General features: G+C 45.5%; 1 protein-coding gene across 1 annotated transcript; it reads left to right on the top strand.

Annotated features, from left to right (window-relative positions):
• The first annotated feature begins 740 nt into the window (after window positions 1-740).
• ACAD9 (acyl-CoA dehydrogenase family member 9) lies at window positions 741-15,020 on the top strand. Its single transcript, XM_063164349.1, has 18 exons — window positions 741-823; window positions 2,342-2,435; window positions 3,774-3,875; window positions 4,052-4,158; window positions 4,895-4,995; window positions 5,609-5,687; window positions 6,596-6,770; window positions 7,363-7,436; window positions 8,637-8,712; window positions 9,403-9,473; window positions 9,803-9,922; window positions 10,520-10,648; window positions 11,394-11,473; window positions 11,998-12,124; window positions 12,832-12,909; window positions 13,397-13,525; window positions 14,258-14,330; window positions 14,779-15,020. The coding sequence occupies exons 3-18, from the start codon at window positions 3,854-3,856 to the stop codon at window positions 14,877-14,879; spliced, it is 1,542 nt and encodes a 513-aa protein (XP_063020419.1). The 5' UTR covers window positions 741-823; window positions 2,342-2,435; window positions 3,774-3,853; the 3' UTR covers window positions 14,880-15,020.
• Window positions 15,021-15,251: the final 231 nt, after the last annotated feature.

The following is a 15,251-nucleotide window of genomic DNA, read 5'->3' as shown; positions in this document are numbered from 1 at the left end:
AGTGCTCACCGCAGGGCACAGTGAGCAGATAGGACTTAGACACTTATTTGGAAATAAGTGTGGAAAAGCCTGTGGAAAAGCCAGCAGGAGTGCGGGGAGAGCTGGAGCTGCCCACACCATCCTGCTCCGGCTCCTGACACACGGAACAGGGGAGTTAGGCTCGGATTTAGGAGATTTTTGGGGCGATTTCCACGCGCTGGGTTTGCAGCTCAGCGTGTCCCGCAACTGGAGGCGGGCATGCAGCGCTCCCTGCCTGTGGTGCTGCTCCCTGCCTGGCCTGCGCCGCAGCTCTCGCCTCAGGAAGGCGACTCCCAGGCACCCTGGATGCACCAGGAGCTGCTTCCTGGGGGCACCGTGCGGCTCAGGCAGGAGCTGCCGGGCCGGCGAGGGGAGGGGAGGGCACCGCGGCCCGAACCGGGGCCGGGGCCGGGCGGGAGAAGCCGTGCGCGGCGTTACTGCCGAGCGCCGCCCCGCGGGGCCCCGGGGCTGCGGGCCCGGGTGAGACCAGCCCTGATGGGGTGTGTCCCTGTCCCCGCGGTCGCTGCGAGCCAAGCGCCGCCCGGTGGGGCTGTGGGGCGGTGGGGCGGTGGGGCGGTGGGGCCGTGTCCCGCCCCGGGGCGGGCCGGGCGCTCGGCGGTGCCGTCACGGAGCGCCGAGCGCGGCCATGAGCGCGGTGCTGCTGCTGCTGCGGGCCCTGCGCGCCGCCCGGCCCCGACCCCGGCCCCAGCCCCAGCCCCGGGCCGGCCCCTCAGCCCGCGGCCTGCGCACGGCCGCGCCCCGCCGCGCCTTCGCCAAGGAGCTGTTCCTCGGCACCCTGCGCAAGGTGGGTCCGCGGGCGTGCGGGTGGCCATGGGGGCGGCCCGGGGCCGGCCGTGCCCGGGCGTCGCTGCCCTTTCACCGACGGGCGGAGGGGTTGGCACAGACCGGGGGCATCGCCCGCCTGGGCACCTCCGCAGCGCCGCCAGGGCCTTTTCCAGCTGCTCCTCCCAGCCCGGGCCTGCGGGCCCTGGTGTGAGCCCACGGCAGGGCCCGGCCCCGGCCTGGCTGTCCCGCAGCCCATGGGTCTCTGCAGAGCTCCGGAGGGACGGGAGGCGTCTCTGTGTGTCCCGGTGCCCTCAGCTGGAGCCGGGTTAACTGAAGGGACCCTTTGCACACAAAACCCGCGATGGAGCTCAGAGTGGCCCCAACAACCATCAGGCCAAGAGCGGGGCTCAGCCGCAGCCCCCTGTGCCTGCCGGCCCTGCAGGTCACCGCACACACGCGTGGCACTGGGCACACTCTGGGCACGCCGCTAAACCTGGATCGCTTCATCCTCTGGTTGTACTTAAGGATCGAGGCTTCATGTAGAGCTTCATGTAAATCTTAGCCTACAGGTTTGATAGGAAAGATTGAAGTTCTTGTGGTGCCTTTAACTGGACAAAGAAGTTAAAGTCTGAGACAGAACGCTGTATAAAGCAGAGCTTGTTACCGTAAGGCTTAGAGTGTGCATTTATCAGAGATTGCAGGGTGAAGTAAAGGAAAAGAAGGAATAACTCAAATACACTGAAATGAGTTGAGCAGGAAAGTCTCCTGCAGCAGAGCTTGTCAGGTAAGGTGTTACAACAGGCAGCACTCAGGCTCCACTGTGTTAAACCCCTCTTCAGATATGTCTGGGGTGTTTTTTCTCTCAAGTTTCAATACAACAGCTTTCTGAAAACCTCTAGCATTTCCCAGGTCCTCAATTTTTGATGCTAATATTATTACTCAGATTATCACGAACAGATTTCTATGAACAGAGATAAATTCTTCTGTTTGAAAGGGGAAAGGCAGTAAAAATCAGAAGTGTAGCCTCCCACTCCTTGTGTTCCTTGCCTGGATTTTTTTACCAATTCAAACCTGTCAGGCTGTGCTGCTCCCAGTTCGTGGCCAGAACACCCTGGGATGATAAGGAGTGGTGGGACTCACTCACCTTTGTCCTCGAGACATTACAGGTGAAATGTGCTGGGTGTTTGCAAGGGACACTGTTCACAGGCTGAGCTTTGTAAACATTAAACTCATTTTTTATCAATCCCTAAATAGCGTTAAAGCGCGTGGGCAATGAAGCATTTTTGGGTCTTTGTAGTTCTTAAAAGATCTCTCAATTTCTCCCTCATATTTCTGTTGTTCAGGTAACACCCTCTGGTCTGGTTTTGGTGGGTAATAAAGTTGGGTCCTGAGGAGCTCTGTTTCTGTTTCAGAACATTTTCCACAATTCTTAATTTGCACGGTATTTTAGAGTCTTTGCAAGGCATATCTCCCATGACTGTTATTTAAGATGCATGGTTCGTGTATTAAAAGTTATTAAATAATTCTCCTATTTCAGGAAGAAGTTTTTCCTTACCCAGAAATTAGCAATGAAGAACTGGCAGAAATCAACCAGTTTGTGGGGCCTGTTGAAAAGTTCTTCAATGAGGAAGGTATATTATTGTGTTTTTATCCATGCAAGTGATTTAGTAATTACAAAATGATTTAGCTATAGCAGTTGAATAAGATTATTACACTTAAAACATTTAATTTAGTTTATGCATTTATTGCTGCTCACATAGTGATGCTGATTCTGTGGCATGTCCATTTATGGCTTTTTTGGGAAGTATTTTGGTGCTGATCAGAAGAATTAAATCTCCAAGACAGGAAAAAAGCCAAGGATGTAAAAGAATTCTGGGATAAAGATAGGATTTGAAATTGGTTTTAGCTCAGCTGAATTGTGTTTCTAACCACTTAATATATTGTGATTTTTTATTCCTAGTTCTGACTCCTAGAACTTTTAAACTGTCCTGCTCTGCTAAAACTGACTGTGGCAGGAGGCAGCAGAGATACTCAAAATTGCTGGCTCATTGAGGAGTTAGGAAAAATCAAAAGCAGTTCTGATTTTTCAGCATTAGAGTAATAATTCTGTTTGGGAAAGGCCTTATTACCCATCTGCAATCCAGAGAGCATTGCAGGGTGTTCCTTCCATTAGTGCTGCCACGGATAAGCCAATTCCAGAGCAATTGCAGAATATTGGTTGGCACAGACAGCAATTTCTGGGGCAGTTAAACAGCATTGTCTCAGACTTCCCATTGACAGAGGTTTTCCAAACACTGCAGGAGTTTGGAGAAGCCAGTGATTGTCACAATTTGTGAGGTCCAGGTGATTTTAACTGTAAAACTGTAGTGTTGCTCACTGACAAGTAAATAAAGAATTTATTCAAATTACATTTTTTAATTCTTTACCTCTGTGAGGGAACGTGATATATGGAGTAAACAGCCTGAAGTTTAGGGAAGGAATAAAAGGGTCAAATTACAGAGTCTGGAGAAAATAGGATTCCTGTTTGTTTTCACTGCCCTGGTACAGAACAGCTCTTTTAATCCCCCAAGAATCTAAAAACTCCTAAGAGCAAGGTTTTCTAACTACCTCATTTATGTTGTTTTTTTTTTCTTTTTCCTTGTATTCAACTACCTAGAGTTGGTTCAGATAGAAAATCCTGGAAATGCTTTGCTTATTACAGTCTTGGAATCTGCTGGCATGCAGAACCAGTAGAAATGTTTGAGAAAATGAAATAAATGCTGGGTTTTCCCACTTCCAAGTCTTTTTCCTGAATGTTCTAAGGACAAACAGGAGAGTCAGGCTGAAGCTAGAAAGAAGAAATTCTTGTGAAGCTGGGGATGAGGAGTCTCATGAGTGACCTTGGCCCTGCTGGGGGAATCCTGCAGCCTCCCAGGTGCCCTGGGCACTGGGAATCACAGTGTTAAATGAGAAAAATTCTGTATTTGCAGTGGACTCGAAGAAAATTGATCAAGATGCAAAAATCCCACCTGAAACCTTACAAGGACTGAAGGACCTGGGTCTGTTTGGCATGCAGATTCCAGAGGAATATGGTGAGTAAATGCCACAAAAGAGCACCCAGAGCATTTAGGGGTGCATTTTGTGCCACTTTTGTAGCTCTCCAGTTAAAGCTGCTGCATTCCTGTATTTCTGTATTTGAAATGGGTTTTTTTTGGGGAGGAGAGGGGCACAAAAAATGCACTAAAATAAAACCTGGTGCCTGTTGCAGGTGGGCTGGGCCTGTCAAACACCATGTATGCACGGCTGGGAGAAATCACCTCCCTGGATGGCTCCATTGCAGTGACCCTGGCAGCTCATCAGGCCATTGGGCTGAAGGTAATGCTGCTGCTCTGGGGCCAGGATTCTGCTCAGATTGCACAGAAAAGGTGAAGTGAAAAATGTGGGGCTTGGAGGGAGCAAATCAGAGTTACTGGGGAAGGATAAATCAGGTTGTAGGTGTCCCCAGCAGCCTCTGCCACTGGTTCAGTGTGAGACAGAAAGGCTGGATAGGAAGCAGACAAGAAAGTTACTATTAGGATAATTATTCTTAGGAAAACTACTTTAAATGAGTCCAAGTGGTGATTTTTTTTTGTCCAATTGACCAAATTTGTTTAAAGTAGCTAGAATAAATAGAATTGAGATAGAACATCAGGGAGGCTCAGGTGATGAGGAAGGAAAGAATTCAGAAGAGAGCAACTTTGGCTGGCTGGGGCTGCGTGTTGGGGGGCCTAGAGGAGATAATTCATCTGAGGGCAAGTGTGTCAGTTTTGAACTTGAATACAGCCATAGGTTTTTACCTTTAAGTGGTGGATGGATGGCAGAAAGAAGCTTGAAAGCACACTCGGTTTGTTATAGCAAGAGAAAATTCCTCGTGGAATTGAGCACAGAGTGCAAATGAAAAAATACTGAAATGAAAAACAACTGAAAAATAATACAGTCTGATGTTTATTAAACTGTGTCTTGCTGTGCCATAATACTTGCAGATGAAGCTTTCTGAACATGCTGGAGCTTCTCAGCTCCCTCTCTTTTCCCCAGGGTGATGCTGCAAAGCTTCCTGTGCTTGTTTCTGCAGGGGATCCTCATAGCTGGCACCGAGGAGCAGAAGGCCAAGTACCTGCCCCGCCTGGCCTCGGGGGAGCACATTGCTGCCTTCTGCCTCACCGAGCCTGGCAGGTGCTGCTCCCCTCACTGCCTTGCCTGCATTGCTTCACACCTTGATCTTCATTATTTGGGGCCCATACTTTCAGTATATACATCTGTGGTTTAGTTTTCGTTTTTAAAGAAACACTCCAATTACTCTCCCTGACTCTTGTTGTTCCCGTCCCAGGAATTCATTTGCTTAATTTTTTCCATGAATTGAAAGGATGCTTTGTGCTATGTCAGGAATAATGTGCTGTGACTGTTCTAGGATGCTTTCAGTTCTTATTCAAAATATAAAAGCCTGTTTTGAAGGAGCTACCAAAACCAAAAGGAAGAATTTTTGGTGTCACTTAAGTGAGAGGCTCATTGTGTATTCACATATCTCAAAGTGTAGTTCCAAAATGTTGCTGTTGTGCCATTCTGCACATTCTGGTCAGGTCATAACCCTGATAATATGATAATGAGAAGAATTGTCCCCTCAGGTAACTTTTAGAGCTGTTCAATCTAGTTAGTTAAAAGCCAAAATTGATATGCTGCTATTTAAGACTGACTCCTTTTCACAGAATGGGAAGAGGGGGAATATGCAGTTTTGGTTTTTTAAAGCATGTTTATGTCTTTAAACATTAATAACTTGTTTGTTTTCTAGTGGGAGTGATGCTGCATCCATCCAGACAAGAGCAACCCTGAGTGAAGATGGGAAACACTTCCTGTTAAATGGCTCCAAGGTACCCACTCACAGACTGGGAACAGGGAAGGGCATTGTTCCAAGTGTAGGAACTATCCTTGACTTTTGCATCAGTCTGGAATTGGGAGGTTTCCAAGCTAGAGGAGAACAACCCTGTCAGAAAGATAACCCTTGTTGGTTTAGGCACAAAAGGAACAGAAAATTATTGTTAGAGAATTACTGCATTAAACTCCTGGTAAGAAAAATAAAAAACTACCCCAGGTTCCTTCTCTATTGCCCACTTGTGTGTTCAGCTTCAGGGAGGGTTGGTTAGTTGGCAAATCAGCCCCTTCCATGACAGCGTAGGTAAAAGGGAGCCTAAACCTGTATTTGGCATCTCTTCATTCTTCAGGCTAGATTTTAAAAGAAAACTTGATATTTAATTAGAAATAGGTCTAATTGGAACCTTCCTGTTAAAGGAAACAGTGACAAAAGCCAGTTTTGAAGAAATCAGAGATGTCCTGGGTGCAGCAGTATCGGATGCATTGCAGACTGGATCTGTAGTTGTTGATCCATTTGTGATGTGAAGAGACCCACCCTGGGGGAGAGGCTGATCAGAGAATTTCTCATCAGAGTTAATTTTTGGGCACAGGCTTTGTCCAGTCTGCATTGCCCCTGTATCTTTCACGTGCCATCAGCAGCAGGAGGCACCAGCGTTTGTGGAAATGCACTGTGGATTTTAATTTAATGCATTTTGATACTACATTCTGGTTTTAAAGTTGCTCTAAACTTAGCACGTGTGGTCAGCTCTCCTCAGAAATGTGCTCACCCTCGTTAGAAGTGAAGGGAAGGAGCAGCAGTTTTTTCAGCACTCTGTTCTTTGCTCAGCCTGTTACAAAACCCCGGAGAGCTGTGCTCACAAAATCAGCACAGTTACACTTCTTACACATCTTCCCTCTCTCAAAACAGGTCTGGATCTCCAATGGTGGCCTGGCCAGTATTTTCACAGTGTTTGCCAGGACAGAGGTTGTGGACAAGGACGGGCAGGTGAAGGATAAAATCACAGCTTTCATCGTGGAGCGGGACTTCGGCGGCGTCAGCCACGGCAAGCCCGAGGATAAACTGGGCATTCGAGGCTCCAACAGTAAGAGCCACCTGAAGTTTTTAGCAGAAATTGTTTTAATAGTTTTGTTTTGGTTGGATCATCTCTGAATTCAGAGGCAAATCAATACCTATTCAATGTTACAGTTAAGTTTCATTTTTCTTTAGCTGGCTTTTCCTAGGAGTCCTTCCTGACACAGGGTCTGAAATAAGAAATCCATTTTGTGGAGTTAATTCACTGTGCAGTGAAAGAAATCATTCAGAAGATTCAGTGACCATTAGATTTTATCTAGAAGTCCAATTTCTTCAGCTCTTCTAAGCTTTGTAATGATTACATCTTTTCACCATCTTGGTGACTGTTCAGTCAGTTCCTCAGAAGTAAAAATAAAGACCAAACTGTAGTTCTCTGTTTACACAGTGTCTATTCATAACATTTTAAACATTTTACATCAGTAATTGATGTCAACTACAGCCTTTTCCCACATTCTCACTTCTTTGGCAAAGCATGTATAATTCTGTCATAAGCAATCCATTAGGAAGACTTCATTTCTTGCTACAAATAGTAACTTAATTTCCTGAATGTCTTTTAAATATTTCTGTGTCATATTTGATCAAGTGTCAATTCTCTGTTTCAGCCTGTGAAGTGCATTTTGAAAACACCAAAGTGCCTATAGAGAATGTCATTGGAGAAGTTGGAGGGGGATTTAAGGTAAGCAGTGGAGAATTGCTACTGGTGATTTGTAGAAGCCTGAGGGAGGCTGTTTGCCCCTGTGCTGAAGTTTCCTCGTGGGTGGTGTGGGCACTGCCACACTGCGGGGTACAGGAGGACAGAGTCCCCCACTGATCTATAAATTGGTGTCACTACACAGTGCACAGTGTGCCATCACCTCAGATTTCTGTGTTTTTCTTCTTCTTATTGGGCTTTTGGTTGTTTTTGGTTGTGTCCCCTCAGAAAAGGGAGTGACTGCAGCTGCCCTTCTGCCCTCAGTGGGGGACAGGTCCTCTGCTGGTTCCACAGCAGCTTGAGGGAAGGGAGGCAGAGCAGAGAGTGCCCAGGGAGTGCTGGAGGCGTGCCCAGCTCCAAGGTGCCCTGGCTGGCAGCTGCTGCCCCAGGGCTGCACTGTGGCACAAGGAAATGCTGGCAGCACCCCAGCAGAGAAAACCACACATGGCCTTGCTGTGTAACCTTTCTCTGAGAGTGTGACCTGGGCATTTGCAAAACTGCTCTTACTCCTGCTCATTTCCTACTCCTGCTGTAGCAGGCAAGTCCAGGCCTAAATGCCAAATGAAATAATTTCCCTTAATGTAGTAGAGATTAAAAGAAGATTGTTATGGTGTCTTCTGACAAGTTAAAATGTAGGACAGTGACTTCTTTCCTAACAGGCTTTGACCTGAGTCACCCATGTTGAGAAACAACACTACAGACACCAGACTCCAGAATCTATTTTTGTACATTATTGGTCTGTATTTCATTTCTACACCTCCATTCTTGTCCCTTCTGTGATGTGTTACTGAAAGGCATCTGAGGCAGAGAGCAGCCATCACAGGTCAGCTGCAGGGGGAAATATTGTGGTTTTCTTCTTCATCTGATGAACTGGAACAGTGCTGTCCAGCTGGAATGTTATTTACCAGCTGCAGATAAATGCATTTTTATCTACATTTTACCTTCATGTAATTAGAATAGAGATTATTTCCAAGTTCAGATATAAAATTGGATGTAATGAGTGGCAGGAAAAGCCCAGTTTTGAAGCATTTTCCTTGGGATGCTGAGAGCTGTGGTGGCTGATGTGAGGGCACGTCCCAGGACTGGCAGTGTGTCCCAGTGAGGAGTGAAATCCAGGGAACACCCAAGCAGTGACCAGCGTGGCCTAGGGACAGTGTGGCCTGAACCCCATCTGTTTCTTCCCAGGTTGCCATGAATATCCTCAACAGTGGAAGATTTAGCATGGGCAGTGCATCTGCTGGAATGATTAAGAAGTTGATAGGTGGGTGAGTTGGGTGCTCTGCATGGCTGGGTGCCAGCAGAAACTGCTCTGCCTGAGGCAGATCATGCAGGACATTCAGAGTGGGAACAGGAGTCTTGACCTTGTCATAACACGCTTTGAAATCCTTAAAACACTCAAATATGGTTTTGAAAAATAGTTACTAAAAGCTTGCTGGTAGAGGTTTTGAAATAAAAGTTTTTCTCCTTTTGTACAGTGTAGGTTCAGTTCATAGAGTGGGAGGTTATTGCCTCTGTCGGGCTTTCCTGAGGTAAAATGCTCTTCCCAAGAAAAAAACCTCTCTACTATTTGTTTTTAGAAGGTGTAATCTCCCCTAGAACCTCCCACCTGAATAACTGGCTCACAGCTGCACACAGTAATTAGGACTAAAGCTGCTTTCTGCCAATAATTAACCAAAACAGTAACAGAAGTCTGTCTAATCAATTAGCACCAAAATTGATTACTTCCCTAAGAGTACAAGTTCACACTTCTGGTTCAAAAGCCTTTGACAGGCTGGTCCCAGACTTGATCAACACCATCAGTGTGAGGGTGATTTTCACAAAGTGCTGCTTGGGAGCAGCCAGGGGGCTCCTGGGCATGGACTGGAGTGTCACCATCCAGGGAAGGACACCAGCAGCTGGAAGGGTCTGTCACAGCCCCTCTGAGATTTGATTTGTTTTTCTTTCTTTAAAGAGCTGACATCAGAGTATGCTTGCACCAGGAAACAATTCAATAAGAAACTCAGCCAGTTTGGATTAATTCAGGTAACAAAAATGAAACACATAAATCTCTATGCTAGGTGCCAGGACATAGATTGCATTGGGGGTATTTTGGCTGTATTCGTTTAAAGGATTTGCTAGAAATTTGTGTGAACCTGGTGTTGACTTCTGTACACCAGTCTTTGAAATGTCCAGAATGATAAATGTATAAAAGTATTTTCTATTTATTGTTGTTTTGAAGTGGTACTTTTTACTGATTGATTAATTTGATGATGTAAAACACATAAAAACTGCAGGTTTTTTAAAGTTTGAGGGTTGATTGTGGACTTTTGCATCTGAATTTCTGTATGATTCCTCCCGTTGCTGTGTGGCAGGAGAAGTTTTGTTTGATGGCTGTGAAAGCCTACGTGATGGAGAGCATGGCTTACCTGACTGCAGGCATGATGGACAGGCCAGGCCTCCCTGACTGCTCCGTGGAGGCTGCCATGGTCAAGGTACCCAGGGCTGGCAGAGGGCTGAGGGCTCAGGGCTGCATTTGGACAGATGACAGAAGCACTGCAGCCAGGGGAAATGACAGGTGCTGTTCTGTCTGTGTCCCACAGGCTCACACTTGTGCAAAACACAACCTGCAGGGAGCCGGTTGGGAATGTCACAGCCCCTGAGCTGGGGTCTGAGGAGGCCTCACACGAGCACAGGGACACTCAGTTACACTGGCCAGGCTGCTGCTGTGCCAGCTTTCCCAGGGAGCTGGTGGCACAACAAACCCTTGGAATATCCAGGCTGTGGCTGCCAGGGTGTCCCTCGTGGTCACTGCAGAAAACTCCTGCTCTGGGCTCCAGCCAAGCAGCTGCTCTGCCCGTGTGGGGTGCCCCTGTCCCTGGAATGTGCCCTTTTGGAGAGTGCCCTGTGGTTGCATCGCTGAATTTGGCAGCAGCAAACCCCTGAGCTGCAGGGACACAGCTCCAGGACTGGTGTAACACACAGAAAACACGGCAGCAGTGTCCTGTGGGTACAACCCCAGAGCAGGGCATCCTGTGTTTATTGCTGATTTATTATGGACTCACCGCTGGTCAAACCCTGTTCCATGGCAGGTGTTCAGCTCTGAGGGTGCCTGGGCCTGTGTGAGCGAGGCTCTGCAGATCCTTGGGGGCCTTGGCTACATGAAGGATTATCCCTACGAGCGCTACCTCAGGGACACCAGGATCCTGCTCATCTTTGAGGCAAGTACCAGCATCCCCTTTTCACTGCAGACTGCAGCTCACACCTCCTGTAAAGGTGAGCAGAAACCTCAGGTTTGATTGATCAGGACTTTGTTCCTTCAGCTGCAAAGTCTGTACAGTAAGACTGCAGGACTAACCTTGTTTTCTTTGGAATATCAGTAATAGTTCCCTGTAGTAAAATAAGCTATGATGGCTTTTACAGACTGACCACAGTGTGAGTCACAGCAGTGACCTTTCCTCTTGTGTGCTTCTCACAAGTGAAGCAGGGAAACTCAGAAAATATAACTTAGACATTTAATTAACTTATTGAGGGACATTTAAATTAAAAGAAGGGTTGGTTCTGAAGCTTGTTCTCTTTCCAAGCTGGATTGTCAGTGGCCCATCGTGTGCACATCAGAGTCATTGCCAGACTTGATTTTAACTCAGCTCATTTTGAGTAGTTCTACAACTGTTCAAATGTTCCTTCACTGGAACATTTTAATCAAAATGCATTTAGTCTGGTTTCTTTTTCATTGGGGTATATTTGTGTGTTTAATGATGAGGGGCTTGACTTCTGCAATGCCCCATGAAATCAGAATTAAAACTGAGATAAAGCAAAAGGCAGCGGTTTATGGGTGAGGAGAGTCAACATGTGATACTGCAGCAGTGGGAAGGGCACAGGGGCACAACAGACCTGCTTGGAAAACACTCACTCTTGTAAACTCTGGGTCCTCACCTGTCTCACTTTCTCTTCTGCTTTTTCCAGGGAACCAATGAAATCCTGAGAATGTACATTGCACTGACAGGCATGCAGCATGCAGGGAAGATCTTAACTGACAAAATTAAGTATGTTCTTATTTATTGTTAAAAGATTTAAATAAACTAAACAGAATCAGATAACTTTATAGATGAGAGAAGAAACTGCAGGGAAAACCTGCAGTATTTTATATTTATTGTCTGTAAAAGTTCAGTGTTACAGGGGCTCTTTGTCTTTTTAATGGGATGGTTCATAGATTTAGGAGTTGAAGCATTTAGTGCATTTTATCTTGGACTTTTACACAAGCAGTAATTATTTCTTTCAAGACCAGTAATGATTATTTTGTGTCTGAATGAAGTTGTATTGGCACAACAGCTGTGTTGTGCATATTGAGTACTGGTCTCTGGAGCTCCTTCTGGGTGTCTTTGAGAGCAGCTGATGACTCTTGAGGCTCCACAGTTGTTCTCCAGACTTCACAGTAATGCAGTAATGGATCAGGACGTGGTAATTCATGGACAAGCTGCAGGCATTTTGCTAAAGCATTTGGAATTCCAACTGGTTGTGTCTGAATCTCCTGGAATTTTTAACAGCCATTCTTTCCCCATCATTTCAGAGCAATCAAGAAAGGAAACGTGGGAGTGGCGCTGGGGGAGTTCATGACCAGGTTGCAGGACAACCTGGGCAGGAAGGTGGATCTGGGGCTTGTAGGTCACCATGGGGTGGTGCACCCCAGCCTCCAGGTAAGGGCCTCTCTGCTGAGCTCTCCTGTGTGTTCCCTTTGCTGCTTGCCACATTTCATCTCCTGTTTTGCAAACCAAAATGTGTGCTCAGGGGCAGTGGGATTTCCCAGGGTAAGCAGATGTTGGCACCATGACAGGGTAGGACGTTACAGGTTATTGTCTAGGTATCAAGAGAAGATGAAGGCTGCTCTAAGCCTGTGCTTATACCAAATCCAGGTTTAGATCCAAACAAATTTAGGTAATTTGTATAAATTGAGGCTTCACCATATTAAAGTGTCTGTAATAGCTGCCCTTTGTTGTAAGGCTAGTTACAAAACAGGAGTTTTTCCTGTTTAATTGGAACAGAGTTCCAGGTAAGAATTTCTGTGAATTACACCTACACATACTTGCTTAATCACTTAGGAAAAGGTTTTTATGACCAAAAATGAATGCTCTGTTAATAGCAAAAATATAAGGTATATTTTTTATGGGCTATTCTGTTAGTTAGTTTTGTCAGCGTGAGCCTATATTGAAAGTTACCAAGAGTAAACTCCAGAAAATTTTAATGGATGTTTGAGAGAAAAAATAGTGCCTGTCTGGCTTTCAACAGCAACGTGGATGAATGTTAAAATGAGAAAATCCAGTGTCCTCTTTAAATGGGATGGGGGTATGTTCCTTTCCTGTTATAAGACTACTCAAATTGTTCTATTTTATGTTCTGTTTTACAGGAGAATGCCAAGAAACTTGAAGAAAACGTTCATTATTTTGGAACTACAGTCAGGGGCCTGCTAAGTAGGTTTGGCAAGGTAACTATTTATAAACTCTTGTCTTTGTTACTGAATAGTTTATCCTTGGGGCCCCACTGGAAACTGTAGGGGACTGAGTGTGGCAGGACCAGCACTTCCTTCACACAACACCTTCTCACTGGGTGTGAGAAAATGCACTGACATTCTGTACCTCAGTGTAATGGAGAAGTTACGTTGTTAGAGCCAAAACCAAAGCACCAGCACCCTCAGGGAATTGCTTGTTTTCTTCTCCTCATATAAGCACAAATCCTGCTGTTGCAGGCATTTAGCAGAGTGGTTTAAGGCACACATCAGAATTACAGTTTTACAAGCAGACTGTTAAAAGGTGCAGCTTAGTAAGCCCAAAACTAACTGATAATTTCTGACCTAGTCTAGAACCTGTTTATGCAGAGTAAAGCTGGACCTAAACACGAAGTATGGACAGTGATATTTGGTTGAAGTTTTGAACTGACAAACCACAAGCTAATAATGATTTTCCCTCTCCCAGACAATAGTGGAGGAGCAGCTGGTGCTGAAGAGAGTGGCAGATGTGGTGATTAATTTGTATGCAATGACTGCAGCCATCTCCCGGGCCAGCCGCTCCATCAGCATCGGGCTCAGGAACCACGACCACGAGGTGAGTGCCCCTCAGCAGCAGCCATTCCCCTCAGGCTGTGCTCCTGGGAGCAGGCAGGCTGCATCTCTGGGCAATTAGAGCAAACTCTCCCATAATAGTGCAGCAGAATGTGGCTAAACCTGCCAGAGTGCAGAAGCCTCTCAGGGGCTCTGCCTGTTGAGCTGCACACTCTCAACATGTTTAAAATGCTTCTTTAACACATACACAGACATTTAGAACCTCACCACAACCCTGCACATTCTCTCAAATCTGTTAACACCATGCAGTTCTTCCCAAGCTCTTTCCATATAATCATTAATAATAACATATAAGCACAACAGTGTTTGGGCAGCACAGTTCAGGACAGGGCAATGCTTATTTTGTAGCTCATGAAAAGTTTAATGGAAACAGTGGTGTTGCAGGACAAGCAAATATGCTCCAGTTCAGTGTTAAAACAAATCCAACCTAATGAAGGTTTGGATTTGGCCATGAAACTTTGCTCTTTGTGTGAGCCCTGTTCTGGATTGATTCCCAATCAGTCTTGGAGCCAATTCTGGGTGAAGGCTCATCCCAGCCCTTAGTGTTTGCAGTTCTGGCCTCAAAGGGACAGCTGAGGCTGCACTGGACATGACTGGGAATCAGGGCTCTATTATCAAAGGGCTTTGAGAAGTTTAAATTACTGTATTTTTTCTACATGGTTTTCTTTATGAAATTCATTCACTATTTTTTAAATCATATTTACTCCTTTTCCAGGTGCTTCTTACAAATATCTTCTGCACAGAAGCGTATTTCAAGAATAATTATGCCATGGCTCAATTAGAAAAATGTAAGTACTATAAAATAATTCTTACACTCTTCTGTCTTTCAGACTGTGATCAAAAGAAGTTGGGTTTGATGTGACCAACAGAAGAGTTTTTCTCTGCTTTTAATTCAAACAAGCAGCAGAGCTGGAACCTGTTGAAAAGAGTCTCTTCACTTCATAGCTAAAGCAAACTGCCTGGGTTCTTTATTGAGCAATATAAAATCTATATTTTATGTGTATACTCCTGTCAAGTGACTGATAGAAACGAGGGATTTGGACTCTTTGGGATGTACTGACCAGCTGTGCATTGGCTCTGCGAATCTCAGTCTGTAATAATCAATCTTTTTCAGAAGACAATGTTCAGTTTCTTCCTGGCACTCACTCTTGCATTTGTACTCAAAAACACTTCTTGAAAGAAATTTACAACAGCTCTTTATGCTCCCTTAGATGACTTTTCTCTCTTTCTCCATAGATGCAGATGAAAATCTGGATGATTCCATTAAGAAAGCTGCAAAGCAGATCCTGGAGAAGAGGGCATATATCTGCTCCCACCCTCTGGACAGGACCTTCTGATCCCTCCCTGACAGCAGGCACTCATCACTGTCAGTCAGGGAGGGATTTGCTGCAGTTGCAGAATTTGACACATTAAAACCATGTTTTCAATGTCTTTACTAAATGTAACTTGTATAAAATAAAACTTCTTTCTAACCACTACTTCATAGGAACAGGATAAACAAAGAGATTTAATTTAAAGCTGAATTGATTTTGTTAGATAGATAGATAGATAGATAGATAGATAGATAGATAGATAGATAGATAGATAGATAGATAGATGTATATATATATATGTCTGTTCCTCTTGGAGCTGGATAAAGAGAGGGAGGGGAGGTTTGGATGGGGAGATGTTTCTTCCCAGGGAAGGGACTGTGTGGTTTCTCAGTATCT

Source organism: Melospiza melodia, chromosome 10 (assembly GCF_035770615.1).
Source record: "Melospiza melodia melodia isolate bMelMel2 chromosome 10, bMelMel2.pri, whole genome shotgun sequence".
NCBI classification, from domain to species: domain Eukaryota; kingdom Metazoa; phylum Chordata; class Aves; order Passeriformes; family Passerellidae; genus Melospiza; species Melospiza melodia.
This window is presented reverse-complemented; position numbering and strand designations above follow the sequence as displayed.